Source organism: Pleurodeles waltl, chromosome 4_2 (assembly GCF_031143425.1).
Source record: "Pleurodeles waltl isolate 20211129_DDA chromosome 4_2, aPleWal1.hap1.20221129, whole genome shotgun sequence".
Lineage (NCBI taxonomy): Eukaryota > Metazoa > Chordata > Amphibia > Caudata > Salamandridae > Pleurodeles > Pleurodeles waltl.
The window spans coordinates 206249406-206275848 of NC_090443.1; the positions used below are offsets into that span (position 1 = coordinate 206249406).

General features: G+C 47.6%; 1 protein-coding gene across 1 annotated transcript in view; it reads left to right on the plus strand.

Moving 5' to 3' along the window:
* Window positions 1–26443, plus strand: part of KIFAP3 (kinesin associated protein 3) — a 1147560-nt gene that overhangs the window by 180677 nt on the left and 940440 nt on the right. The window contains exon 5 of the mRNA XM_069231084.1: window positions 9704–9845. Coding sequence (XP_069087185.1) covers window positions 9704–9845 — 142 coding nt within the window. The remainder of the gene's footprint in view (window positions 1–9703; window positions 9846–26443) is intronic.

Sequence of the window (26443 nt, forward strand, 5' to 3'; positions counted from 1 at the left end):
TATAGTAATTAAAATTACTTTATGTTGAAGTCGTAGAAATTCACTGAAAAAAACTAAGGTTACAGGAACGTTATAGTTAGGAAATGCATTTTTTTTTTTAAACATAGAAATTCACTTAAGAAAACAAAAAACAAAGGTTAAAGGGACGTTATAGTTAGGCTCATGTTTAACATGTACAGAACCATAGAAATTCAGATACTATAGTTAGTTATTTCAAGTAACTATAACTCATGGCCTAAGTGTAGCAAAGTACCATCTTGCCTGGCATGTTACCCCCAACTTCACTGTATGTATGTTTGTTTTAGCCCTGGTGTCACTGGAATCCTGCTAGGCAGGACCCCAGTGCTCATAGTATGTGCCCTGTATGTGTTCCTTGTGTGGTGCCTAACTGTATCACTGAGGCTCTGCTAACCAGAACCTCAGTGTTTATGCTCTCTCTGCTTTCTAAATTTGTCACTGCAGGCTAGTGACTAAATTTACACATTCTCATTGGCACACTGGTACACCCAAATAATTCCCTTGTATATGGTACTTAGTACCCAGGGTATTGGGGTTCCAGGGGATCCCTATGGGCTGCAGCATTTCTTTTGCCACCCATAGGGAGCTCAGGCAGTTCTTACACAGGCCTACCACTGCACCCTGAGTGAAATAACATCCACGTTATTTCACAACGATTTTTCACTGCACATAAGTAACTTAGAAGTAACCTATGTCTAACCCTCACTTGGTGAAGGTTGGGTGCCAAGTTACTTAGTGTGGGGGCACCATGGCACTAGCCAAGGTGCACCCACAGCATTCAGGGCAAATTCCCTGGACTTTGTGAGTGCGGGGACACCATTACACGCGTGCACTATACATAGGTCACTACCTATGTATAGCGTCACAATGGTAACTCCGAACATGGCCATGTAACATGTCTAAGATCATGGAATTGTCACCCCAATACCATTCTGGTATTGGGGGGACAATTCCATGATCCCCCGGGTCTCTAGCACAGAACCCGGGTACTGCCAAACTGCCATTCCGGGGTTTCCACTGCAGCTGCTGCCAACCCCTCAGACAGGATTCTGCCCCTCCTAGGGTCTGGGCAGCCCTGTCCCAGAAAGACAGAACAAAGGATTTCCTCTGAGAGAGGGTGTTACACCCTCCCCTTTGGAAATAGGTGTGAAGGGCTGGGGAGGAGTAGCGTCCCCCAGCCTCTGGAAATGCTTTGATGGGCACAGATGGTGCCCATCTCTGCATAAGCCAGTCTACACCTGTTCAGGGATCTCCCAGCCCTGCTCTGGCGCAAAACTGGACAAAGGAAAGGGGAGTGACCACTCCCCTGACCAGTACCTCCCAGGGGAGGTGCCCAGAGCTTCTCCAGTGTATCCCAGACCTCTGCCATCTTGGAAACAGAGGTGTTGGGGGCACACTGGACTGCTCTGAGTGGCCAGTGCCAGCAGGTGACATCAGAGAACCCCCTCTGATAGGCTCTTACCTGTCTTGGTAGCCAATCCTCCTTTCTTGGTAGCCAATCCTCCTTTCTTGGTAGCCAAACCTCCTTTTCTGGCTATTTAGGATCTCTCCTCTGGGGTATTCTGCAGATAATGAATGCAAGAGCTCACCAGAGTTCCTCTGCACTTCCCTCTTCGACTTCTGCCAAGGATCGACCGCTGACTGATCCAGGATGCCTGCAAAACCGCAAAAAAGTAGCAAGACGACTACCAGCAACATTGTAGCGCCTAATCCTGCCGGCTTTCTCGACTGCTTCCTGTTGGTGCATGCTCTGCGGGCTGTCTGCCTTCACCCTGCACGAGAAATCCAGAAGAAATCTCCCGTGGGTTGACTGAGTCTTCCCCCTGCTAACGCAGGCACCAAACTTCTGTATCACCAGTCCTCTGGGTCCCCTCTCATCTCGAAGAGCGTGGTCCCTGGAACACGGGAGCTATATCCAAGTGACTCCCACAGTCCAGTGATCCTTCAGTCCAAGTTTGGTGGAGGTATGTCTCTGCCTTCCCACGCTAGACTGCAAACCTGTGTACTTCATGATTTGCAGCTGCTCCAGCTTCTGTGCACTTCTCCAAGGATTCCTTTGTGCACAGCCTAGCCTGGGTCCCCAGCACTCCGTCCGGCAGTGCTCAGCCCTCTGAGTTGGACTCTGATGTCGTGGGACCCTCCTTTGTGACTCTGCATGGACTCCGGTTCACAAATCTTGTAAGTGCCTGCTCTGGTACTTCTGCGGGTGCTGCCTGCTTCTGTGGGGGCTCTCTGGGTTGCTGAGCGCCCCCTCTGTCTCCTCCTCCAAGGGGCGACATCCTGGCCCTTCCTGGTCCCCAGCAGCACCCAAACCCCTCTACCGTGACCCTTGCAGCTAGCAAGGCTTGTTTGCGATATTTCTGAGTGGAAACATTTCTACAACATCCAGCACGCCGTGGGACATCTTCCATCCAAAGGAGAAGTTCCTTTCCCTTTTCGATGTTGCCGAATCCTAGGCTTCTTCCACCCGGAGGCAGCCTTCTTGCACCTTCATCTGGGGTTTCCTGGGCTCCTGCCCCCCCGCTCCACCCCCCCCCCCCCCCCCGGACTCTATCTCGACTCTCGGACTTGGTCCCCTTGCCTTGCAGGTCCTCAGGTCCAGGAATCCATCTTCAGTGCTTTGCTGGTGTTTGTGGTTCTTGTAGAATCCCCCTATCACGACTATTGTGTCCTATTGGGGTAGTAGGTGTACTTTACTCCTACTTTTCAGGGTCTTGGGGTGGGGTATCTTGGACACCCTGACTGTTTTCTTACAGACCCAGTGGCCCTCTACAAGCTCCCATAGGTCTGGGGTCCATTCGTGATTTGCATTCCACTTTTGGAGTATATGGTTTATGTTGCCCCTAGACCTATGTTCACCTATTGCATCCTATTGTAATTCTACACTGTTTGCTTCTTACTATTACTTACCTGTTTGGGTTTGTGTACATATGACTTGTGTATATTACTTACCTTCTAACTGAGGGTACTCACTGGGCATATTGTCATAAAAAGAAAGTACCTTTATTTTCAGTAACTCTGTGTATTGTGTTTTCTTATGATATTGTGCATATGATATAAGTGGTATAGTAGGAGCTTTGCATGTCTCCTAGTTCAGCCTAAGCTGCTTTGCCATAGCTAACTTCTATCAGCCTAAGCTGCTAGAAACACCTCTATTCTACTAATAAGGGATAACTGGACCTGGGATAAGAGTGTAAGTACCACAAGGTACCCACTATAAGCCAGGCCAGCCTCCAACACTATGGTAACTATAATTTGCGCCCTCACCATGCACTGCTAATTACCCCAGATGTTACAGCACTCATGACGTCTTTTAGAACACCATTGATAATGTTACTGTAACATTGGCTGTAAAATTATTGATGAGATAACTGTGCATGGCGAGGGTGCAAATTATGGTTACCTTAGGACACAAGTTATAGTTACTTGAAATAATGCTAACTATAATAGGTGAGTTTCTATGGTTTTGTATGTTTAAAATGTGAACATCCCTGTGACATTTGTTTTTTTAAGTGAAAAAATATATATGTGTGTGTGTGTGTGCGCATTACTTAGTGGTGGCCACTAGGTAGTTATAGTTAGGACCTACTTTCTGTAGAAAAAGCTGTTTTTTGCTTGCCTATATGAAGATTGCTTGATGAATCTTCACAAAATTTGCCAAAACAATTCGACAGTCAAATGAGCTGCTGTCTGGAAAGATTCAGGGTGATCTGTCAAGCGGGGGCCAAGATAAAGGGGGAAGTGAAATTTAGAGCATTTTCAGTGGTAATTCCGATAGCAATAATTGAACAGCGATAGCGCAAAAACCACTAAACTGAATTATATCAAATTTGCAGAAGGGTAGCTCTGGGTCCAGAAAGGACCCTTTTTGTTATTTGGTGTAAATCTGTTCAGTAGCTTTTGAGAAATTTAAGGTAATCCAAATGTATATATCAAGGGATGCGAAGTATTTGCGACCCCTCCTGATCTCATGTTGAGATCTGATTGGCTGCCAACACTTCAATAAGGAAGTGTCGGAAGCCATCTTGGGACTTGGCTTAAGCCGAGTCCCAGAAAAAAGAATAAAAAATACAAAAGGGGTCAGGGTATGAACACCCTAACTCTTAGCTTTGGTGCTGGGGTCCCAAAGGGACCCCTCCAGGGCTAAAAAAGCATTAAAAAAAAAAGTTACCCCAAATTTGTGACGGGTTCCTGAATCCACAGTAAAAAAAACAAATAGCAGCCCGCACTTGTTTCTAAATAAGCCCCAGGTGGCCCAGGTCCCGGGGGCAGTCTTTTCTTTTTAATTAGGGGGGCCTTCTGGCCCTCTCACAGCCCGGGGCAAATAATGTAATATGAGCAGCGGGTCCGTGTGGGCCCCCCCGTGACCCAAGTACCACCACCTCCCTGGGCAAAAATGCTTTTGTAACGTGGGGGAGGCCCGATGGCTTTACTCAGCCCCAGGGACCCACCACCTCCACGGTGCGAATAATGTAAAGTGAGCGGGGGGGCCCAACCCAGGGACCTCCACTCTGTGGCCCAGTGGCCTCCCCCACAGCTCCAGTTACCACCACCTCCCCCGGGCTATAATGAAATATGAGCAGAGAGCTGCCCGGCACCCCGGGACCACCACCTCCAGTGGCAAAAATGCTTTCAATATGTAGGGGAGGCCAAGATAGCCTGTCAAGCAGGTCCCACTGTCAGAAAGTGGAGCTTTCCTCTCTTTTCCCTGCATGCAGGAATGTACGCAGGGAACGGAGATGAAAGGCTTGCTTCAGTAACCACGCAGCTGCTACTTAAAGCAGCTCCTTGGTTGCTGAAGCAATGGGACCACGGGGGAGGCCTTAGACTTTCCCCGTGGTCCCACATAGCTTGTAAAGGGCTTGTTTTACATTATTTAAAAAAATATGAAAATAAAACCATGCAGGCACTGTAGGGGAGCTCTCTTAAGGGCTTCCCTGCAGTCCCAGATAGCCCTTAAAGGGCTAAAAAAAAAGAAAACTAAAAAATGAATAGCTCAGTGTGAAGGTCACAGACCTTCACTCTGATTATTCAGGGTTCAAGTCCAGCCAGACTCGTTTCACTCTGTTTTCTTCTTCTTTTTTTTTTTTTAAACTACAAATATTTAGGGCTCATACTGAAAGGTGATCTTACACTTTCTAAATGACAAATACATTTTTCTTTTCAGTTGTTCCAGAAATATCTCATTCTAAGTATATCATGTATCAAAGTCTAAAAACTTTCTCTTCCTTTCTCTCTCTCTCTCACTCTCTCTCTATGTCTTTCAATCTTTCTCCCACTCACACACCCACTAAGACACTTACGCACCCATTCTCAGACCCTTGTGTACCCACTCACAGCCAAGTCAGGCTCTTACACCCCCACACAGATAGTTATGCACCCACTCATAGACCCACTGACACCCTCATGCACCAGTTCACAGACCTGCGCACACACTGATGCACCCACTTAAACACTGATGTACTCACTCTCACATCCCGACAGACACTCTCACCCCCAGATACACCCTTTCACATCTTTTCTCACACCCAGAGATGCTGCTGCCAACTCCTGCCACACACGCCCAAAGGGCGGTGCACAGCATGAGGTTGGCTGGTTTGGAGTGTTGGCTGCAGGGTCTGGCTGCAGGCCACGTCTTCCGGGCAACCTTAGGCTGCGCATGGGTGAAGACCGTGCACGGTGCAAAGTTGGGTGCTTACAGGGGGTTGGCCTCGGAGCCTGGCCATGTCGAGACAGGGCCACTCACCTGAAAAGCAGGATGTCTGCAGGGGCGATGGTATGCCCCCTTCCTCCTGGAACACCTCTGGGCACTTCCTGGTGGACACAGAACCCCCAGCAGGTGTCCCAGAAGGAAAGGGGGAGTGGAAGAGAAAGAGACAAAACACTGCCACATCTTGCCCGTCCAGCCAGGCATCCTGTATTTTCGGGGGGCAGGTCGTTGTTGACAGAGTGATAGTAGAGTTAGTGCACTCAACTTCCTTGAAACTGAATCTCTCTTTCTGATATGGGCACGGGAGCGGTAGAAGAACACCCGGATGCTCCAGCACTTTTCTTGGATAATAATAACTGTTGGCATAATTACTAACACTGCATTACCAAAACCCCAAACTGAGTACCATAACAATAAGTACTGCAACACTAGGGCTGGCTTCACAGAGATTCACTGTTGCACGCTACAATTAGAACTGTGGTTGCACTTATCATGCACAAGAAAGACAAACAAGGGCATTAATGATATCACATATAACTTTCCTGCATGCATAGGGTTAAACTAAAAGGAACAAAAACAATACAGGAAATACAAATGTCCACTCTGGGTTTAAACAGTTAGGGTGGCACAGTTTGATTTTGTTTCACTGTGTGTGTGAAAAACCCTTCAAAAACAAATTCCTCAAACCTGAAACACAGGCATGAATGACACAATTTAAATCGAAGAGTTATGCTATTAGAGAAAGAAAAGTCACATAAATGCTCTTTTAAATTTCACTTTTTTAGTATTTGAGCTCAAGCAGATTTCCTGAAGCACATTTAGGCAAGTAATTACAATAATAATGTAGAATGTTCAGAAATGCATTTGTCTCTTCAAGATAAGCACTCTGCCAAAATACGAGGTCTGAAATACACCAGCTGTTCTAGGAAAGCGCAGCACTCAAAGAACAAACTCCCTGGAGAATACTAGTCCCTTAGCTGCAGTCTTTTCCGGACTGCTGAAGGAATGCCTGGTGTCAGCTGGTACAGGAACGAAGAAAAGAATTGCCTCAAAAGTCCTGAATACGAGGATGACAGCAGGGGCTAGACTGCCAAATCAGATGCTGAGATCAGGAAGCAAAACAAAGCCAAGCAGGGAGGCATGCTTCACTCTGCTATTTATAGCCAATCAGGAAAGCAGTTGAGTTTACACATGTGGATGAGTCACCACACCCAATTAGAAGCACATGTCTACACCACACCCAATTAGAAGCACATGTCTACACCTGCTCACATAGCAAACAAGCATTGGTAAAACAAGCATTGATAAAACCAATTGTGTAACACAGCACATTATGTTTACTTAGAAACATGAAGGTTTAACCAAGAACAGAGATATGATTTAATCCTAATCCCTAGGGATGCTGACAGATAACGCAGGAGGCACCTTGGGGATTCCAGACAGGCCACAGGCCAGGCCCTTTGGTCAACTGCTGCCACGCATGGCCATATAGTCCTCTTTCCTCTCAAGCACTTCCTCTTTCTTGACTCAAGAGAGAAATACCATTTGAATTAATCGTCTTTAGATGAGTCATTGCCTGGAGACAAGAAAACAAAAATGGAATTGAATAAAACCCTTCGGCACGGAACAAATTAATAAATAATTTAACTATAACAGACAAACATTATCACTGTAGAGCAGGTTTTAGATGAAAGCAATAACAACATTGCATCAGAAATGTAAAGAAAACGAAATACTTACTCTCAGCAGTGTAGGAAAGGAAATCCTTCTCCGTGAGGGGATAAGGCACATAAAGCATGGGAGGGAATAATCCTCCCCTCCGTGTCCTTAATAGAATTGAAATTTTTTGTTACGTTAGCTAGAAAACTTTTCGTTCTAAGTCAGGACCGGAGACAAGGATTATGCTTGTTTAAAGCTTATCCACCACCAAAGATGCCATATCTATTACAGGTTTAAAGTATAACCCTTTAAACCGAGTTTGATGACCATTCGGCCTCATTAATAATGTCTACCAGTCTAGCCCCTAGAGAAGAGTCTTTAAAGGCCATAGCCCCTGTGACTGAATGGGCTCTATCAGTGGAACATTGATGCCTACCTCTTGCATGACCAAATGGACCAATGGTGGGGGATGAGATCGCTTTAAAAGGTTTTATTGTGGATATCAATAGTTGGCTCATAAGCCTTCAAACAGCAAACTACGCACAATTTGGGGACCTTATCGAAGGCCGGATAAGATATCAATCTGGGATCTATTTTGGTTCTCCTGGAAACATAGAAGACTACTCCCTGAGGGGGTAAAGACCCTGCTCGAAATGTCCAGGGCTCTTACATCCTACACCCTATGACAGGAAGTCAAGCACAACAGCATTGCTAGCTTTGCTGACAGTTCTTTGCATTGAAGATAATTTTTCCTTTCCCATGATTGAAATAGAAGCAAAACAATGTTCACGTCCCACAAATTTAAATATTTATATTTTGGTGGCAGAGCGAGAAGGATACCCCTAAGAAGCTTGCATACCAGAGGATGTTCCCCATTGGAAGATTCTGAATGGGGAAAAGCCCAGCAGAGATGGCCGACCGGTAAGAGTTAACCATGTGATAGGCCATGCCAGTGGAAGCCAGAGATGCCAGGAAATTCAGGATGGGTACAACATCGCACCCCATGGAATCTTCTTTGCGTTGAACACACCAGCGCACCCATTTGGACCTTGCAGATTTGTACTTTGGGGGTCCCAAGTTCTCCCAGCTCCCTTCTAACTATTCGGCATCCTTGGGTGGGGGACTTCACCTCGCATTCCACTATTTTAGTATGTGGTTTGGCCCCCCCTATAGGGCCCTAGCTATTTTCTGCTATTTCTTGCCAATGCTTGTTGTTTTTCTATGCTAATTTCTAATACTTACAGTGTGTGTATCTATAGTGTGTACTTACCTCCAGTTGGGGGACCGCTTCTAAGTAATCTAGGGCCAGATGTACCAAGAATGCCTTTTGCGATTCGGAAATAGCGATTTTTAAGAAATCACTATTTCTGAATCGCAAAATGCAATGTACCACATTTGCGATTCGGTAATAGCGATCTTTAAAAAATTGCAAATGCTATTACTGAATCGCAAATTGCGATACCCGCCCCATTCGCACCTATGGGCCTAAGGCCCCCACTGCTGCACCCCAAAATAATTTTTTGCAACATGTAAGGTGCACCCATGCCAAAAGCTCTACATGTAAATTTTAAAAATGCATTTTCAAAATTTGCACCTGGTTACCACCAAGTTCAACTTGGTGGTAAATAGCGATTCCTAAATGCCCAAATCGCATTTAGGATTTGCTTCTTACATGTGCTTAGAAATCGCAAATAAGGAATCCTTATTTGTGATTTCTTATTTAGAGAGTCGCAATTTGCGACTCTCTAAACAGGATCACAATTTTAAGGAATTGCTATTTTAGCGATTCCTTAAAATTGCGTTCAGAATGTCTTTCATACATTCTGAAATGGCTTTTTGCATTCGCAAACGGGCATTCGCACCGTTTGCGAATGCAATAAGCTTCCATACATCTGGCCCCTAGTTCAGTTTTACCATGATAAAGTACCTTTATTTTCCAACACTGTGTGGTTCCTTTCATGTGAGATAGGTTACTGTGTGACTACTGTGGTATTGCAAGTGCTTTACAGTCCTCGTAGATAAGTCGTGGCTGCCCACAACAGCTACCACTAGGGTGCCCTTGCTTCCTAGACACTGTCTCACATAGGGGTTGGCTGGACCTGGTATAAGGTGCAAACACCATAGGTGTCCACCACACACAGGCCAGCTTCCTGCGCTCATGACTTAGGCTTACGATGACGGTTTTCACCCTGGGGAAAAGGGTTTGATTGCTGTATTATTTTCTCCTGTTGTTGCCAAATTTTGAGTGGTACTTTGTATATAATGAGTGCGGTCTCGCAGCTTGTTTAATTTCACCTCTTTCTTTAATGTTTGCAGATTGATGAGGTAGCTAGTATCAATGACATGGATGAATACATTGAATTGCTGTATGAAGACATTGCAGATAAGGTGCGGGGCTCCGCTCTCATACTTCAGCTGGCCCGAAATCCTGATAACCTGGAAGAACTACTGCTGAATGGTAACTTGCATTTCTGTCATTTCATGCATGTAGGTAGGTTTTTTTTTAAGGGCAACAGATAAAGTAAGATTCTGGGCAGGTGGGTGCGTCTTTAGCGGTGCAAGTTTTTTAAGTCTTAATTTTCTGGAAGATGATTAAACAATTTCGATATTAAAGTATTTTTTAAACACGTCTTTAAATGTTTCTAGAAAGATAGCAAATTGGTGTTGAGCCCTAAAGTATCCAAAACACTTTTTTAGAGCCTTGGGTTTGGCTTTAAAAGGTCTTGATTCATTGTCTTGGACTTGTTTTGTTTTTTGGAAAATGCCTTTAATAAATGAAATTTGCTTCTAGTGTCTCTGACCTCCAGTCAAGTATACTTTAACCTCCCAGTAGCAGCAAAGGCCAAGCTATTAAGCTTTGTATGTAAAGTGCTCCATTGTGAATGTAACTAGAGTTCCATAAGTAGTCAGTGTGTTTATTTAGAATGGTTGCAATATGGTATTGTACAATGCAGCTATCGTTCAAAATAAACTCCAATAGATGTTTTTGTTATTCCATAATTTTAAACAGGTTTGTTTTTACCAAAAATGTTTTATTGAGAACCTTTGTGTGAAGTACCTAGGTTTTAAAAGGAAAGGTGTTGTAAAAAGGAAAAAATCACATATCAGCTACAAGAAAAACAAACTGTACTAGATTCCGTAACAAGTCCTGTTCATAGTGGGTTCTTTGACAGATAACATTATTTGTTAGTCAGTTCTAGCATACAAAACATCTAGATTAAGTTGGTACTTTCACGAGACCTCATAAGATCAGAAGACTGAGTTTCCCCTTTATCTTGCCGTTTAGATCAGCCACTAATAGAGTACAAAGCTTTACAAATTTTAGCATCCACCATGGTTTTTTTAAGTTACTTCAAATACTCTGAAGACAAGTAACCATCATCCCATAGAGGGGGACGCTTAAATCCCACCTTATTTTGATCTGCAGCGATCCAGACTTCCCTTTTAGACTGATGATTGTTGTCAAGCATTGTTCTGGCATGCAGTGTGCACCAGCAAAAATTGCCGAAAACTCACTTTTATCATTGTTCTTTTTGAGTTTTTTTTGTGCACTTACTTTGTGCAGGTGCTTATCCTACAGATGAGTAGCTCTTTTTTCCCCAACAAGGGATCATGTCTTGCCTTCTCGAGAGGTGTGTGTTTTTTCACCATGTATACTTTATAGATGCCTTAGAAAAGGAGTAGGGGGGCACTAAATATCAGTGAGTGCTGATGAGACCCAATTTTTAAAAAGAGTGCATTTTCACTCACTGCTTCGTGCACTTATATTACATTTTGTGCCTTTTAGATGATTGATGGGTTCTGATGTCACTGACATTCCAAATCATACCAGAACCCCTAAGACGTTAATGCGATAATTTTCCAGTGCTGAAGAATAGTCATATTGAACCCTGACACCCTCATTGAAAGATTAGAGGACTGAAGGACACGAGGTGGCTTTAAGAGACTGAAAATATGTTGATGTGTTATGCAGACTTTTCAAAGCCAAATACATCAACTTCTGTAGAGCTTTCTTGAAATGGAGACATGTTCCTGCTCTGCCAGATTCTCAAACAGTTTTACTCCTGTGTTTTCTGTTACCTGTCAGTTGGCTTTGCTTTTGCCAAAGGCTAGCATACTCCTGATAACATGACACTGTTGTCAATATGTTGCAGATTAGATATGCTAACACTTGGATGTGTCTCTAAAAACCTCCGGGTGTGTGGGGCTGTGTGGACTCTAATCCACAACACACCTCTCTGAGGCCAGGTGGAGGAGAAGGAGGAGGAGCTCCTGAAACACGTAACACTTTTAAGCTTTTAGGATCTCTGGCAGCGTGAGACATGCAAATAGGTGTGTGGGGCTGTGTGAAGACTCTCGCCCACAGCACACCTTTGAGGTCAGACGGAGAAGGGGCTCCTGAACCACGCCGCTCTTAAGTTCTTAGGATCTCCTGCAGCATGGGATGCACAAACAGGTATGTGGGGCTGTGTGCACTCCTTCACCCACAACACACCTCTCTGATGCCAGAAGGAGGAGGGCTGCCTGAATGACGTAGCACATTTAAGCGCTTGGGATCTCCTGCAGCTTGGGGCGATCCTGGGCGAGGACCAGGTCAAGAGCGGGCCCGTCTGCATCTAGCCGGACAAGGCTGGGTCATCCCTCTTTGACGCACAGCTTTCTGCAGAGTGGTTCCCCTAACATAGCCAAGGACCATGGTTAAAATGAAATCTACATCTTCTGTGGGAAGGTTTCAGTTATTTCAAATTCCATAGTGAACTTTTTGACAAATGCTATGGGGGGCGATCATTCATGGAATTGATTCTGAGGAAGAACAATTATGTACTGCTTTTAAATCTGCCCCTTACAAAACAACCAGTACACCTAAAGACAAACTGAATTCTGTTGAAATAGGCAGCTTCAACCTTGGACTTGGGGTAGGAGAAAGTGTGGTTTGGTTTGTTCTCTCTCTCATCACCCAAGCAAAAAGTAGAAAGAATATTAAACACAGTCAGCGGGTGAAAGGGAAACCAGCTCCCGAAGCAGTTGATTTGGCTAATCAGGACAATCTGCCCAAGCTGAGTAAGGGCTCTGAAGGGGTGAAGGAACGTCATCAGTTAATTGCAGATTAAAGTCTTAAGAGGGTCTGTTTATAACTTTTATGGATCATATCGTTAACCGTTTGACTCCCATCAAATCTCAAGTAATGAAGATGCAGACACACCAGGGACATACTGGTAGACTTCCTAAAGCTAATGCCTCTACTTCAACCCCCTAGGGCTTAGACCAGTCTTCATGGGTAAAGAGACTTCTGTCTCAAGTCAGAGTACAGAAATGGCACAGGTTGCAAACAACCCCCGCTCCAATTGAAAGCATAATTGTGAGGGATTTATCTCTGGGAATTGGGGAATGACACAATAAGGGATGAGGATGAATTTAGTTTGCCCACTCTTCTAGCACCCAGTGTTGTTGGCCTGACCACTAGTAGGGACATTGGGCATTCAGGGTGTGATTCAGATTTTTAATTTGCATCATGGAACATCTCAGGCCTAGGACTAAAATTGGTCAATCCTGACTGGTTACATCGTAGAAAAGGTTTTGACTTCATACGTTGTCAGGAAACATGGGCTTTAGTGATACAACACATAGATGGGTTTAGTTCTTTTTTCACAGCTGTAATCCCTTCACGTGTTGGCAGAGCGTAGGCTCTTAACTCTAGTTTCAGTAAAGTTTTCTGAGAAAGTTAAATGGTCTTACCGTGACGACCCCTAGTTTCAACTTTTGCAGCTTATCTATAGTCAAATTAATTTCTTATCAATTGATTTCTATAATAATGACTTGGGCACACACAACACTGACGTTGCTATTGCACTTACCAAAGAAATAGCAGAGTATATAGATACCTAAAACGGGCCTGTAGCAGTTCGGTGGTGGGGCATTTGAATCACAAACTCTGTCCACTTTTAATTTCAGTCTCTTGCAAATGGTGGACCATTCTGGAGATGCTGTAACCCATTTCTGTCATTCATCTTGCCTTGAGTTCACTATCCACTACCCTGTATTTAAAGACCACAGACTAGTTTGATGTTAAAGTCACACATGAACTTGTTTATGGATTTAAAATCAACTTCTAGAATTCAGAAAGATGTCCTCTTATAACTATCAACTTATAAAAAAAGATGTTGCCACCTGCTAACAGAAAAAAAGGGAGGAGGCTTATGAAACCTTTCTAAAGGCCTGCTCAAAAAAGAGAGTTGAGTGTTTTGGCAGGTGATTAATCTCCTGTTCTTTAATGATTCTACTGACACAGGGCTCAATGTTATCATCTCCTCTGATAATTGGTTTACCCAATTCGCAGAGGTATACAGTGGTGGCACTCCTCCTGGTGTACCTCTTAGGACTGTGCCAGCGAAACCCTGTGGTTTTACAGTAGAGCTCGAGGATGCCTTAAAAGCCTTCAGTAAAAGTCCTATGGGTGAGGCCCCTAGCCTGTAAGTGGTCCCCACTGATCTTTTTTTATAGGACATCTGTGGACACCCCTCCACACTAACATAATGAGGGCTGTTGCTGCTATGGGTCCACCAAGGTCCTGGTCACTTGCTATCATTGTGCAGACTTTCAAAAACGGCAATAATGGGGGGGGGGGGGGGTGAGGGGCAGGTCATGTCCAATATGGTACCTGTGTAGTGGTGTTTTCACGGCGCTCTGCAGTCCCATAGATAAGAGCTGCAGATGAGCCGTGCAGGGGGATTCTCCTATGACCAGATTCTACTGGGAGGGCACCTGAAATACGAAGTGCAGTGGCACTGACGAACGAGTTACTTATCTTCGGTAACGACTTTTCTGGTGGATACATTAGCTACCTGTGGATTCCTCACCTGATGAATACTCCCATGGCGCCAGCATTCGACGGAAATCTTCTTACTAGTCTCTGCACGTCGACGAGGACGTCACTCTAGCCCACGCGACGCCGTCTGACGTCATACAGGCAATAAGAGGTCCTCGCCGACGTGCCGATGACAGTACCAACATTTTTTACGTGCATGAGAATAATAATAACCCAATGTAATGAAAGAGCAAAGTAACATCTCTTAATATTGTAAATCACACAACATTGCAATAAAATAGCTGTAGATTTAATATAACCTTCTTTTTTTTTTTTTTTTTTTTTTTTTAAACAAATAAATATATTTATACATACGAATCATGTATATACCCAATATATATATAGATTTATATATAAATATACACATATATACAAATATCATATATGCAAAATGTATTGCAACTTTGAAGACCAAAAGGAGCACACTCAAGGATTGCTTGGAGAGACCAAAAAGGCAACGGGGAGGCGGGTGGGACCGTGAGGAATCCACAGGTAGCTAATGTATCCACCAGAAAAGTCGTTACCGAAGGTAAGTAACTCGTTCTTCTGATGGATACAACTACCTGTGGATTCCTCACCTGATGAATAGAGTCCCAAAGCAGTACCACGCCCGGCGGTGGGTGCCTAAATGGTCAAACCAAGAAATCCTGCAGCACTGACCGTGCAAAATGACCGTCCCTTCTGACCTCAGAGTCCAAACAGTAATGTTTCACAAAAGTGTGAAGGGACGACCAAGTTGCGGCCTTGCAGATGTCGACCACAGGAACACCCCTGGCCAAGGCCGAAGAGGCCGACTTAGCTCTGGTGGAGTGAGCTCTAATGCCCTCAGGCGGATCCTTCTTTGCCAAAGAGTAACAGATTTTAATGCAAAGAACAACCCACCTGGAGAGTGTTCTCTTGTGGACTGCCTTTCCTCTCCTCTTGCCCACGTATCCGACAAACAGCTGATCCTCCAGCCTGATAGCCTTCATTCTGTCGATATAGAAGCTCAACGCCCTTTTTGGGTCCAGGCGATGTAGTCTTTCTTCCTCCTTTGAAGGATGAGGCGGAGGATAAAACGTGGACAAAGTGATTGTCTGAGCCAAATGGAAGGGTGAAACAACCTTCGGAAGGAAAGCAGCCTTGGTCCTCAACACCACCTTATCCCCATAAAACGTTATATAAGGGGGTTTAACCGATAAGGCCTGCAACTCACTCACTCTCCTTGCAGATGTTATAGCTACCAGGAATACTGTTTTAATAACCAAATACCTTAAGGGGCAAGAATGCATAGGCTCAAAAGGGGACCCCATAAGGAAAGTCAGGACCAAGGACAAATCCCATTGAGGCATAACGAATGGTTTTGGAGGATATTGATTCAGAAGACCTTTCAAGAATCTGAGAACAATAGGGGATTTAAATAACGATGGTTGGTCTGGAAGACAAATGAAGGCTGACAAGGCCGACAAATAACCCTTAATGGTAGCCACTGCACAACCTTTCTGCGCTAGAGACAGTGCAAAAGACAAAACATGTGACAGATGAGCATGTAAGGGATCAATCTGTCTCTCTCCACCCCACATAACAAATTTAGACCACCTATTAGCGTAGATAGATTTAGTGGAGTGTCGCCTGGCCGCTAAGATAACATCCACTACATCAGGCGGGAGAGAGAAGGAACTCAGGTTGCCCCGTTCAATCTCCAAGCATGTAGGTGCAGACTCTGGAGGTTGGGGTGTAAAACCTGCCCCTGCGACTGCGAGAGGAGGTCTGCCCTGAGAGGGAGACGGAGCGGAGGGCACATTGAGAGTTGGAGAAGGTCGGAGTACCATACCCTCCTTGGCCAATCCGGAGCTATTAAGATGACTTGGGCCCGGTCTTGGCGAATTTTCCTCAACACTCGAGGAATCAAGGGTATGGGGGGAAACGCGTAAAGCAACTGGTCGCACCAGGTTATCTGAAACGCGTCCCCCAACGCTCCCTGCATCGGATACTGGAGGCTGCAGAATAACGGGCAATGCGCGTTCTCCCGAGTGGCAAACAGATCTATCCGAGGAAACCCCCACATCTGGAAGAATAAACAGACTTGATCTGGATGGAGACGCCACTCGTGGTCTGCCGAGAATTGGCGACTGAGACTGTCCGCACGTACATTCAAGACCCCGGCCAGATGATTTGCCACCAAGCAAATCTGATGGTCCTTTGCCCAGGACCATAGCCGAAGAGCTTCTCTGCAGAGAAGGTACGACCCTACTCCTCCCTGTTTGTTTATGTACCACATCGTGGTAGTATTGTCCGTCAGGACCTGTACCGACTGACCACGAAGGGATGGGAGGAAGGCCTTGAGAGCCAGACGTACAGCCCGTAACTCCAACAGATTGATATGAAACACCTGTTCCTCTGGAGACCAAAGCCCTTTGATCTCCAGATCCCCCAGATGAGCTCCCCATCCTAGGGTGGAAGCATCCGTTATGACCGTGGCCACTGGTGGCGACTGCGCGAACGGCTTTCCCTGTGAAAGATTGTTGCCCGCAATCCACCACTTCAATTCCACAGCAGCATCTCTGGAGATCTTGACAGTACCTTCTAAATCTCCCTTGTGTTGAGACCACTGCCTTCGGAGGCACCACTGAAGAGCCCTCATGTGCCAGCGAGCATGCGTGACCAACAGAATGCAGGAGGCGAACAGACCGAGCAGACGAAGGACCTTGAGGACTGGAACTACCGCTCCATTTCGAAACATTGGAACCAATTCCTGAATATCTTGAATCCGCTGAGGCGGAGGAAAGGCTCGACTCAATGTTGTATCCAGTACTGCCCCTATGAACAGGAGGCGCTGAGAGGGCTCCAGGTGAGATTTGGGCACGTTCACCGAAAAGCCCAGGTCGAACAACAACTGGGTTGTTGACTGCAGATGATGCGACACAAGCTCCGGGGACTTGGCTTTGATCAACCAGTCGTCCAAGTAAGGGAATACTGCTATCCCCTTCCTTCTGAGCTCCGCCGCAACCACTGACATCACCTTTGTGAAGACTCGAGGTGCTGAAGTAAGACCAAACGGGAGGACCGCAAACTGATAGTGCTGCGACCCTACCACAAACCGGAGATACTTCCTGTGCGACTTGAGTATCGGGATATGAAAGTAAGCATCCTGCAAGTCGACAGACACCATCCAATCTTCCTTGTTCAACGCCAAAAGCACCTGTGCTAGGGTCAGCATCTTGAACTTTTCCTGTTTGAGGAACCAATTCAAGATCCTCAGATCCAGGATTGGTCTCAACTGACCATCCTTTTTGGGAATCAGGAAGTATCTTGATTAACAACCTCGACCCTTTTCCTGCTCTGGGACCAACTCTACCGCGCCCTTTGAAAGGAGGACTTGAACCTCCTGTTCTAGCAACAGGAGGTGTTCTTCTGAACAATAAGATGGGCGGGGCGGGATGAGGGGCGGGAACTCCCGAAAGGGAAGGGCGTAGCCTTTCCCCACAATGCCGAGAACCCAAGTGTCCGTGGTGATAGACTTCCACTTGTGGAGAAAATGCTGTAATCTTCCCCCTACAGGAGAGGAGTGAGTGGGAAACGGTGGAAGCCTAAGGCTGCTTCCCCTGCTGCACCCCTCCAGAGGACGAGGAAGAGGCAGAGTGCTGTTGAGAGGCTCCTCTGGTACGGGCCCCACCCCTCCCCCTCCCTCTAAATGACCTATAGGGGAGGGAAGAGGCGGGTTGCTGGAACCTCCCCCGAAAGGAAGAGGAAGAAGAGCCACGCCCAAATCCCCGAAACCTCCTGAAAAATCTAGAAGAGGCAGAGGAAGAAGGAGCTTGCAGTCCTAACGATTTGGCTGTGGCTCTGCTCTCCTTAAATCGTTCCAAGGCCGAATCTGCCTTGGCTCCAAACAGTCTGTCCCCATCAAACGGGAGGTCCAGCAGGGTCGACTGCACATCCGCCGAAAACCCTGAGTTTCGGAGCCAGGCCTGTCTTCTTGCCACCACAGCCGTGCCCATCGCCCTGGCCACCGAGTCGGTCGTGTCCAGCCCAGACTGGATAATCTGGGTCGCGGCAGCCTGGGCGTCCGAGACCACATCCAAGAGACCCTGGGGAAGCTCCGTAAATGAAGACGAAATATCATCCATCAGAGCATGGATGTACCTCCCCAGAATGCACGTTGCGTTGGTGGCCTTCAACGCCAAACTGCATGACGAAAATATTTTCTTGGACTGCGCATCCAGTTTCTTGGAGTCTCTGTCTCCAGGCACCGTCGGGAAGGAACCAGGCGCTGACTTTGAGGAACAGGAGGCTTGCACCACCAAGCTCTCCGGCGTAGGGTGTCTAGAGAGAAAGCCAGGGTCAGATGGTGCAGCTCGATACCTCCTGGCCACAGCCCTATGAACGGCCGAAGAAGACACCGGCTTCTTCCACACCTCCAACACCGGATCCAGCAAAGCCTCATTAAATGGCAAGAGAGGCTCAGCTGCAGCAGAGGCCGGATGCAATACCTCTGTCAGCAAATTCTGCTTCGCCTCTGCCACCGGCAAAAGCAGGTCCAAAATGCTCGCTGCCTTCCTCACCACAGCATGAAAGGAAGCAGCCTCCTCCGTATATTCCCCTGGAGATGAAAGGTCCCACTCAGGGGAAGTGTCCAGCCCACTGGCTGTATCCAGACCATGTAGTCCGTCTCCAGAGTCCTCAATCTCTCCCTCCTCTAAGACTCGCTGGTACTCCTGCTCTTCTAAAAGACGGAGAGCACGCCTCCTCGAATGAAGTCTCTCCTCGATACGCGGAGTCGACATGACCTCCGCCGACGTCGAAGAACGGCGCCGATCTCCAGAAGCATCTGACGCCGCGTCCGGCGCCACAGGCAGCTTCGGCGCCGAGGTAGGAGCCGCAGGACGAGGTCTTGGAGCCGATGGACCAACCGGAGTCACAGGGCAAAATCCTGACTTCGACGGAAGGGCAACCTCCGGGGCCGAAACATCCGAAGCCACCGGAGCGGCCACCGGCGCCGAGCCCACATTCCCAAAAGGGAGAAAGGGCATAAAGGGTGCCGGCCGAAGAGGCGCAGGATCACCCAACGAAAAGGCCAAGGGCCCCGAAGGACCAGCCAGAGCAGCTCCTGGAGCCATCTGCTGAAAGATGGTATACATCGCATTAAGAAACGCGGTACTATCGGCTCCAGGATTGGGAAAAGCCGGATACTGGGGTGCCTGGATCGAGGGCGACGCCGGAGAAAACACAAGAGGCTGCACCACCTCAATCACTGACGCCTGACCAGGCGAAGTCGGTGACGCCGGAGAGGGCAACGGCGTCGATGGATGCGGCGTGACCGTGGGGCTGACCTCCCAAGTCCTCCGACGCCGAGCCGAAGGTGACCTCGAACGAGACTCCTTGCTGGAATGACGTCGTGAGTCTCTACGGCGCCGGGAGTCTCGATGACGCCGGTGAGACCTTGGCGAAGAAGACTTCTTATGATGTTTCTCCTTCTTCTTTGACTTTGCCATGAATAACTTGGCCTCACGCTCTTTGAGGGCCTTCGGATTCATGTGTTGACATGAATCGCAAGTCGAGACGTCGTGGTCGGAGCTCAAACACCATAGACAGTCGGAGTGAGGATCTGTAACTGACATCTTGCCCCCACACTCTCGACAGGGCTTGAAACCCGACTTCCTCTGAGACATTATTACCGCAGAGAAGACTACGCAGCAGACAATACACTGTAACCACGAAGGTAACAGTAGCTCCCTCGAAGATAACCGTTTCGAATGCACGGAAAAAAGGGAACTGTCATCGGCACGTCGGCGAGGACCTCTTATTGCCTGTATGACGTCAGACGGCGTCGCGTGGGCTAGAGTGACGTCCTCGTCGACGTGCAGAGACTAGTAAGAAGATTTCCGTCGAATGTTGGCGCCATGGGAGTATTCATCAGGTGAGGAATCCACAGGTAGTTGTATCCATCAGAAATGCAGAGGTTGCAGTGGCGCCTGCTACTGCGGTGTATGGGGCCAGGTGCACCCGACCTTCAGATGGCGGTCGCAGTGGAGCCTTAAGGCTTTTGGGTCGGGTGTGCCGCGACAGACTTCTGATGCAGTAGAAGAGCGGCTATCGAGGAGGCCTCCACGTCGTAGATAGCAGCTAATGTGGGACCTGACCATGGGGAGCAGGAACGTGGGGCTGAGACCGCCTCCTGTCAGATCTGGGCGCCTGGGGCTGACAAAGGCCGCTCCGCCCCCAGCCTGAGCGCTCGGGAATAGCCTTGGGCTAGGATCAATGAAATAATGCATGTGAGGTACGCTTAGTCAGGACCCCCAGGAATGCCCGACGATACCACGACCCCTTGGACATGAAGCGGGCCCTGAGGCCAATATAGGAGAGTTGTGGGGGTGAAGCCCTGAGGTATACCTGGACACTCCGCAGTTCAATGAGGTCAGTGCGCTCCTAACTGCATGACACTCTAATGGAGGACATGGAGCTGTGACAGGCGACGATTTAAGCCCCAACAATGCGTCCTCTACACATTCTGTGGCCGTCACGCATCGCACTAGGCCCTCACAGATGGAGAAGACCCCCCTCACAGTGCGCATGGTAACCGCAACAGGGGAAGGCCCCAGTTCTGAACTGAGGCTCATGATGGCTGCCAGTTCAGTGATACCTGGAGGCTGCCAGCACTCTGGGGGCACCGGGCTTGATCATTCTTTCACTTTCTCCTGCTTTTTTGGTGGGATCTGTGGATGCGCTCCTTCATGCCAAGGGGCCCTCGACATGAAGTAGACCCCTACTGGACTTGTGTCGCCACCCTGGGCCATCATGGCCGCCCACCTTAGTAATCAAAAAGTCACTTCTCTAAAGGACATACCTACTAAACCCACGCCTTTCTAGAGAACCTCTTCAGTGCCCTGAGAGATGACATTGCCACCCTCAAACATGAAATAGCAGCAGATGTCAAGGACTCATGAATCAGAGGATGAACACTCTAGAACAAGCCATTGACTCATGTGAGGATGAAGTTGACCATTGGTGCAAATTACTAGAACTACGAGACATAAATGGCAAACTGCACTACCAGCTGAAAGACCTTGAAAACCGATCTGGGTGGTCCAGTATCCGAACTAAAGGGGTTCCTCTCTACGCAGAATCTGGAAATCTGGATGACTGGGTCACTAGACTGTTCTGCCACATGGCACCAAATTTTGCGGAGCAGGAGATTGTATTGGATTGCACCCACAGAGCAGACAAACTGAGGTCATTATGTCAGGGGTGTGAGACTGAAAAGCCACCTAGTTTGAGGGAGCAAAGGTATGGCTCTACCAGGATCTATCCCCTATCAACCTGCAATGATGTAGATCTCTTTGGCCTATCACCGAACTTTTACGTGAAAAGAGATTCAATACAAGTAGGGACACCCTTTTAGACTCACTTTTGTGTGGAACCATGTAACGTGCAGGAAGAAGCCCGCCCAATACTGGACTTGGACAGTCGCAGAGCCCCCCCCACCCCCCGCACTCATGCACTGAGACGCAACACCCCTTTTGCTCAAAGAAAAAGCATCTCCGCAAACCCACAGAGACAGACAGACGTAAAGAAAGGGCAGCCCTGCTGCTCCACTATCAGGATAGCACATCAGATTCAGAAAACAAGTAAAGATGGAGCACAGTGTGCTTGTGACTTGCCGTTTTCTGACCAGTTGCACAAATACCTGGGCACTCTCCTGGTTCAATATGGAGTAAGCCTGATAGCCCCGCTCCACCCACACGTTCACTTCATCTCTCAGTGGTGGAGCTCCACCCGTACCTTGACTTGTGAGCGGATACACCTGGCCGCCGACGACATGGACCCCAAGTATTTTGGTTATAGCGATCCAGGAGGGAAACACCTCAGCTGTGTTGTTCTACGTTATTCCCTCTCTCCTCCTGCTCGACAACCCTCCATATCCTGACAACTCTGCCTCAGGTCACACTGGCTAGCCAGACCTGCCGGGGATGCTTTGCCTACTCTGTCTGCCTCTGTTTTCCAAGGTCTCCTTTACACTCTTACAAACGGTTAAAATGAACGGCTTTAATGTCAGAGATCTCAGTGCTTGGTGAAATATTTGGCGCCACTCTCCATGCTCAGGGACTTGAGAAACAATATTTTCCTTATTCAAGAAACGCACCTCTTCAAAGCGGACTGGAAGCGCTTATGATCCCGTTGGTTTGATCGCCAGTATTTTTCTGCTGGCCCGGGGAAAAGGGTGGGGGTGGTGGCTCTGTTGGCCACACATCCCAGGAAAGGTCATTCAGACACAGATAAAATTACCCGGCAGGCTCGTGTCACTGTGCATTGCCATGCAGAATTATACATTTACTCTTGCTAATATGTGCCCCAAATGATCACCAAAAGGCCTTTCTCCTAGACACTGTAGGATGGCTGATGGCCACCACCGATGCAGATGTTCTTATAGGGGGCAACTTTAACCTAGTCCCTGACACACTCGTAGACAGGTAATTTTACGGGACAGATGGGAGCACTCATCCAGCCGTGAAAGACTGCACATTTTTGTCAGTGTACCATCAAACATATGCCAGGATTGGTGTAGCCGCCCTTTATGATCAATCACCTATCTACATCACGCTGCACTCGCCAGGCTCTACACCTCAACATCATACCTGGCGCCTCAACCAAAAACTCCTGACCTATGATTCTACCTTATCAGAAATTGACACTATTCGTACCTTCATGGATGCCAATGACACAAGTGATAATCCCATAACCTTGCTGTGGGGCACCCTGAGGGCAATAGTTCATGACTGCTGTATACATATTGCTGTCTGACTCAAAAGGGACAGAAAGGACAAACAAGCCAGTTTAGAGGGACAGTTAAGGGAATTTGATTATGTCACAAACAATCTGGCTCACATAAAATAAGGTGCCAGCTCACGGTGGCTTCCAAACAGCTTAAGGCCCTTGACATAGATAAGGCGGAATATGCCCTCCTACACTCCTACATACTAAACAAAAATACTATGCAGGGAACAATAAGGAAGGCTGCCCATTGGCACATCACTTACGAGCCCAAGTCGTCAAACAAATTGAGGGGTCACAGGGAAAGAGGGTGCACCGTTGCTCAAGAATTTGAACACTTCTACTCTACCCTATAACTGGCAGAAACCCTTGAGCTGGGGAATGCTGAATCGTACTTCGTGCAGGTCCCTATGGACCGCATTCCTTTAAGAATATGCTTCGCAGTTAGACAGAGAGATTCACCCTATTGAGGTGCTAGAGGCCATCAGTTGTCTGCAACCAGGCAAAGCACCTGGCCAAGACGGCTACACATTTGATTTTTATAAAAAGTTTGCAGTTGCCTAGCTCCCTTCCTAGCTCGCCTTTACAATTTTTTTAGCACCACTTGCTCCATCATGGACACTGAGAATGTCCATGTCACTAAACCGGGCAAAGACCCTGTGCTCTGCTAGTCGTATTGCCCTGTGAAACGTGGATGCCAAGGCCTTCACCAGCAGCTTGGTATTCTTACTTGCTACATATTTGCAGGGTCTCGTGGTCCCTGATGAGGCTGGGTTTATACCTGAGAGGGGACTCAGGGGTATACCAAACGCTTCTGCCACTTCTTTGAAAATCTCTAATGCTCCTGCGTGCCCAAGTTAATGGGCTGATGTTGCAACCCTTCAATGTCGCCCAAGGTACTCAGCAGAGCTGCCCCCTGTCCCCACCCCTCTTTGCCCTTTATATGGAGCCATTTGCAGAAAGAGTCCACAGACCCAAACATAGGTGGCATAACAATGGGTGGTAGGGAACACAAACTTGCCCTGTACGCCGCTGGCATCATAATTTCCCTTACTCAACTGTTCAACTCTCTGCCCGCACTGATGTGGGAATTAGTGGCGTTCGGAAGAGCATCTGGGTTTTTAGTCATCCTCCAGAAATCTCAAGTACTTAACCTTATCACCCCAAAGGCTGACCAACTCTAACTTGCACACCTATTTCCCTTTGCCTAGGATACTCACTGGGTCGTGTACCTGGGCCTGCACATGCAGCCTATGCCAGTACGCCCCGCGGAAAGTAACTATGCTGCGATTCTTTCCACTGCCCCATCCAGTATCCTTTCATGGAAGGGTGACACTCTTTCTTTGCTGGGACAGCTCTCTGCAGTCAAAATGACCTTAATGCTTAAGATACTCTTTTATGCAGACACTACCACTACAACCCCTCCCACAAATAATTAGTCATCTACTACATCTTATTGAGGACTACATTTCGGCTGATCAAATGACACCCATGGCAGAGAAGCAGGCTTACCTGGCTCTGGTGGAAGATGGTCTGGGCATTCCCCATCTGCTGCAGTATTACCAGGCAGCCCAGCTCCGATACCTGGTGGAGTGGTCTAGACCTCGCATGGAGAAACACTGGTGCTTTATAGACCAGGCAGTTGCTGGGATTCATATCTGGAAGGTGCCATGGCTGCCCAAACCCCATCAACCACTCTGGGTTTATATTTCCCCAGTAGCCAAGGCATCTGATAGACATCTAGCCACAGATTCCTTACTTTAGGATCTTCCCCAGGCACAAGACTGGCTCTGGAAACTATGTTCCCCCAACACGTATGTGCGTTGGAAGAGGGTGTCACGCAAATCCATACTGAGTCAGCTGTGGTGTCAACGGAGTCCATGTAACCTCCTCCCTGACGACAGTTCCTTCTTTTCCTTGCATGCAACGTGGATCCGATAACTGTTTGTCAGGCTGTTTTCAGCTTCTTTTACTTTTTCGTTGACAGAACAGTGTGCTTTTTCCTGTCTGTGTTTTCAGGGTTTAAACCCTGTGGGCCCTGTGGATGACAGCTGTCAGCCTCAGACCTCCACTCAATTTGTATCTGGTGCCTCGGTGAGCACCACGACTCCATGAAGTGCGACTCCTGTTGTCAACTTCGGCCGAAGGCACTGCGGGAACGTCATATGAAGCTTCTGGCAGGGCTCCTGTCAGAGCCGTCCCAGACTTCCCGTCAACCACTGTCTCCTCCTCGTGCTAAGGTCCGTTTGCTGACCCGTTCAAGGAGTCGTTCTCGTGGACGTCATTCTCCATAGACTTCATGCAGCAAGTCATGATGCCTGCCTCCCATCATTCCTCGGTTGAGGAGTCGAGGCCCGAGTCTACCCTGTGTTTGCCTCCCTTTCCCAGGGCCAGGGCAACTCTGATGTAGGGGCAGCTAGTGGCTTGAACTCTTCTCCAGCCTTGGGACTCATGCCTGGCTACAGCGGCGAGTTCCTCTCTAGCTGACATGCTGAGGAGAGTTGCTGAAGTTAGAGCTGACACTTCCCTCTGTAGAATTGTCTACTGATCCTGTGACTGGTGTCCTCTCTCACAGCCAGCCATGGTTGAGCTTGTACTTCCTAACAGTGAAGCCCTACAGGACATTCTGTTAGGGCCTTGGACTAAGCCTGAGACAGGGGCTCTCGTTGATCAGGCTGTATCTCACAAGTACCACCCTGCCCTTGGTGATCTGGTCTTCCTCCTACGGCATCCTACTACTCACAGTTTGGTTTCCGAATCACGTGATATCGACTCTCTCCTTCATGTTCCACCTGACAAAGATTCCAGACGACTTGACACTTGTAGCAGGCATATTTTCTCCTCCACTAGTTCTGCTCTGTGCTCTCTTAATATGTCTTGCGTTCTTGGACGTTTTTCCCATACATTGTGGGACTCATTGGGAAGCATCTTGCCATCACTGCTGGATAATACCCAAAATTATCTTGCTCCTTTGATCCGAGATGGCCAGGAGGCAGCTGAATTAATAATTTGTTGTGCTATGTATACCACTGACTCTGTGTGTCGGGCCATGACCTCTTCAGTGGCACTACGTTGCTGAGCCTGGTTATGTACCTCTGGATTTTTAGAGGCTGTTCAAGCCACTTTGATTGACATGCCTTTTGTTGGTGCCCATTTATTTGGCACACATGCTAATTCTGCTTTGAGGCGTTTTAGCGACAGTTGGGGTGGAAGAGCAGATTAGCTCAGTTTCTCTCTACAATCTGCCTTGGCCATTTCTCCCATACTGGTTTGTAGGGGGGACATTTGTCTTTGCTGTTTCTCACAGATGAGCCATGTTTGGGCAGTGCCCATGATTTTATTTTTTTCTTTCCTGTGCCTGTTCCACCTAACGATAGCACCCAGTGGAGTTATTCTTTCTTATACTGTGAATGACAGGTTATTGGTTTTTGCCCTTCCTG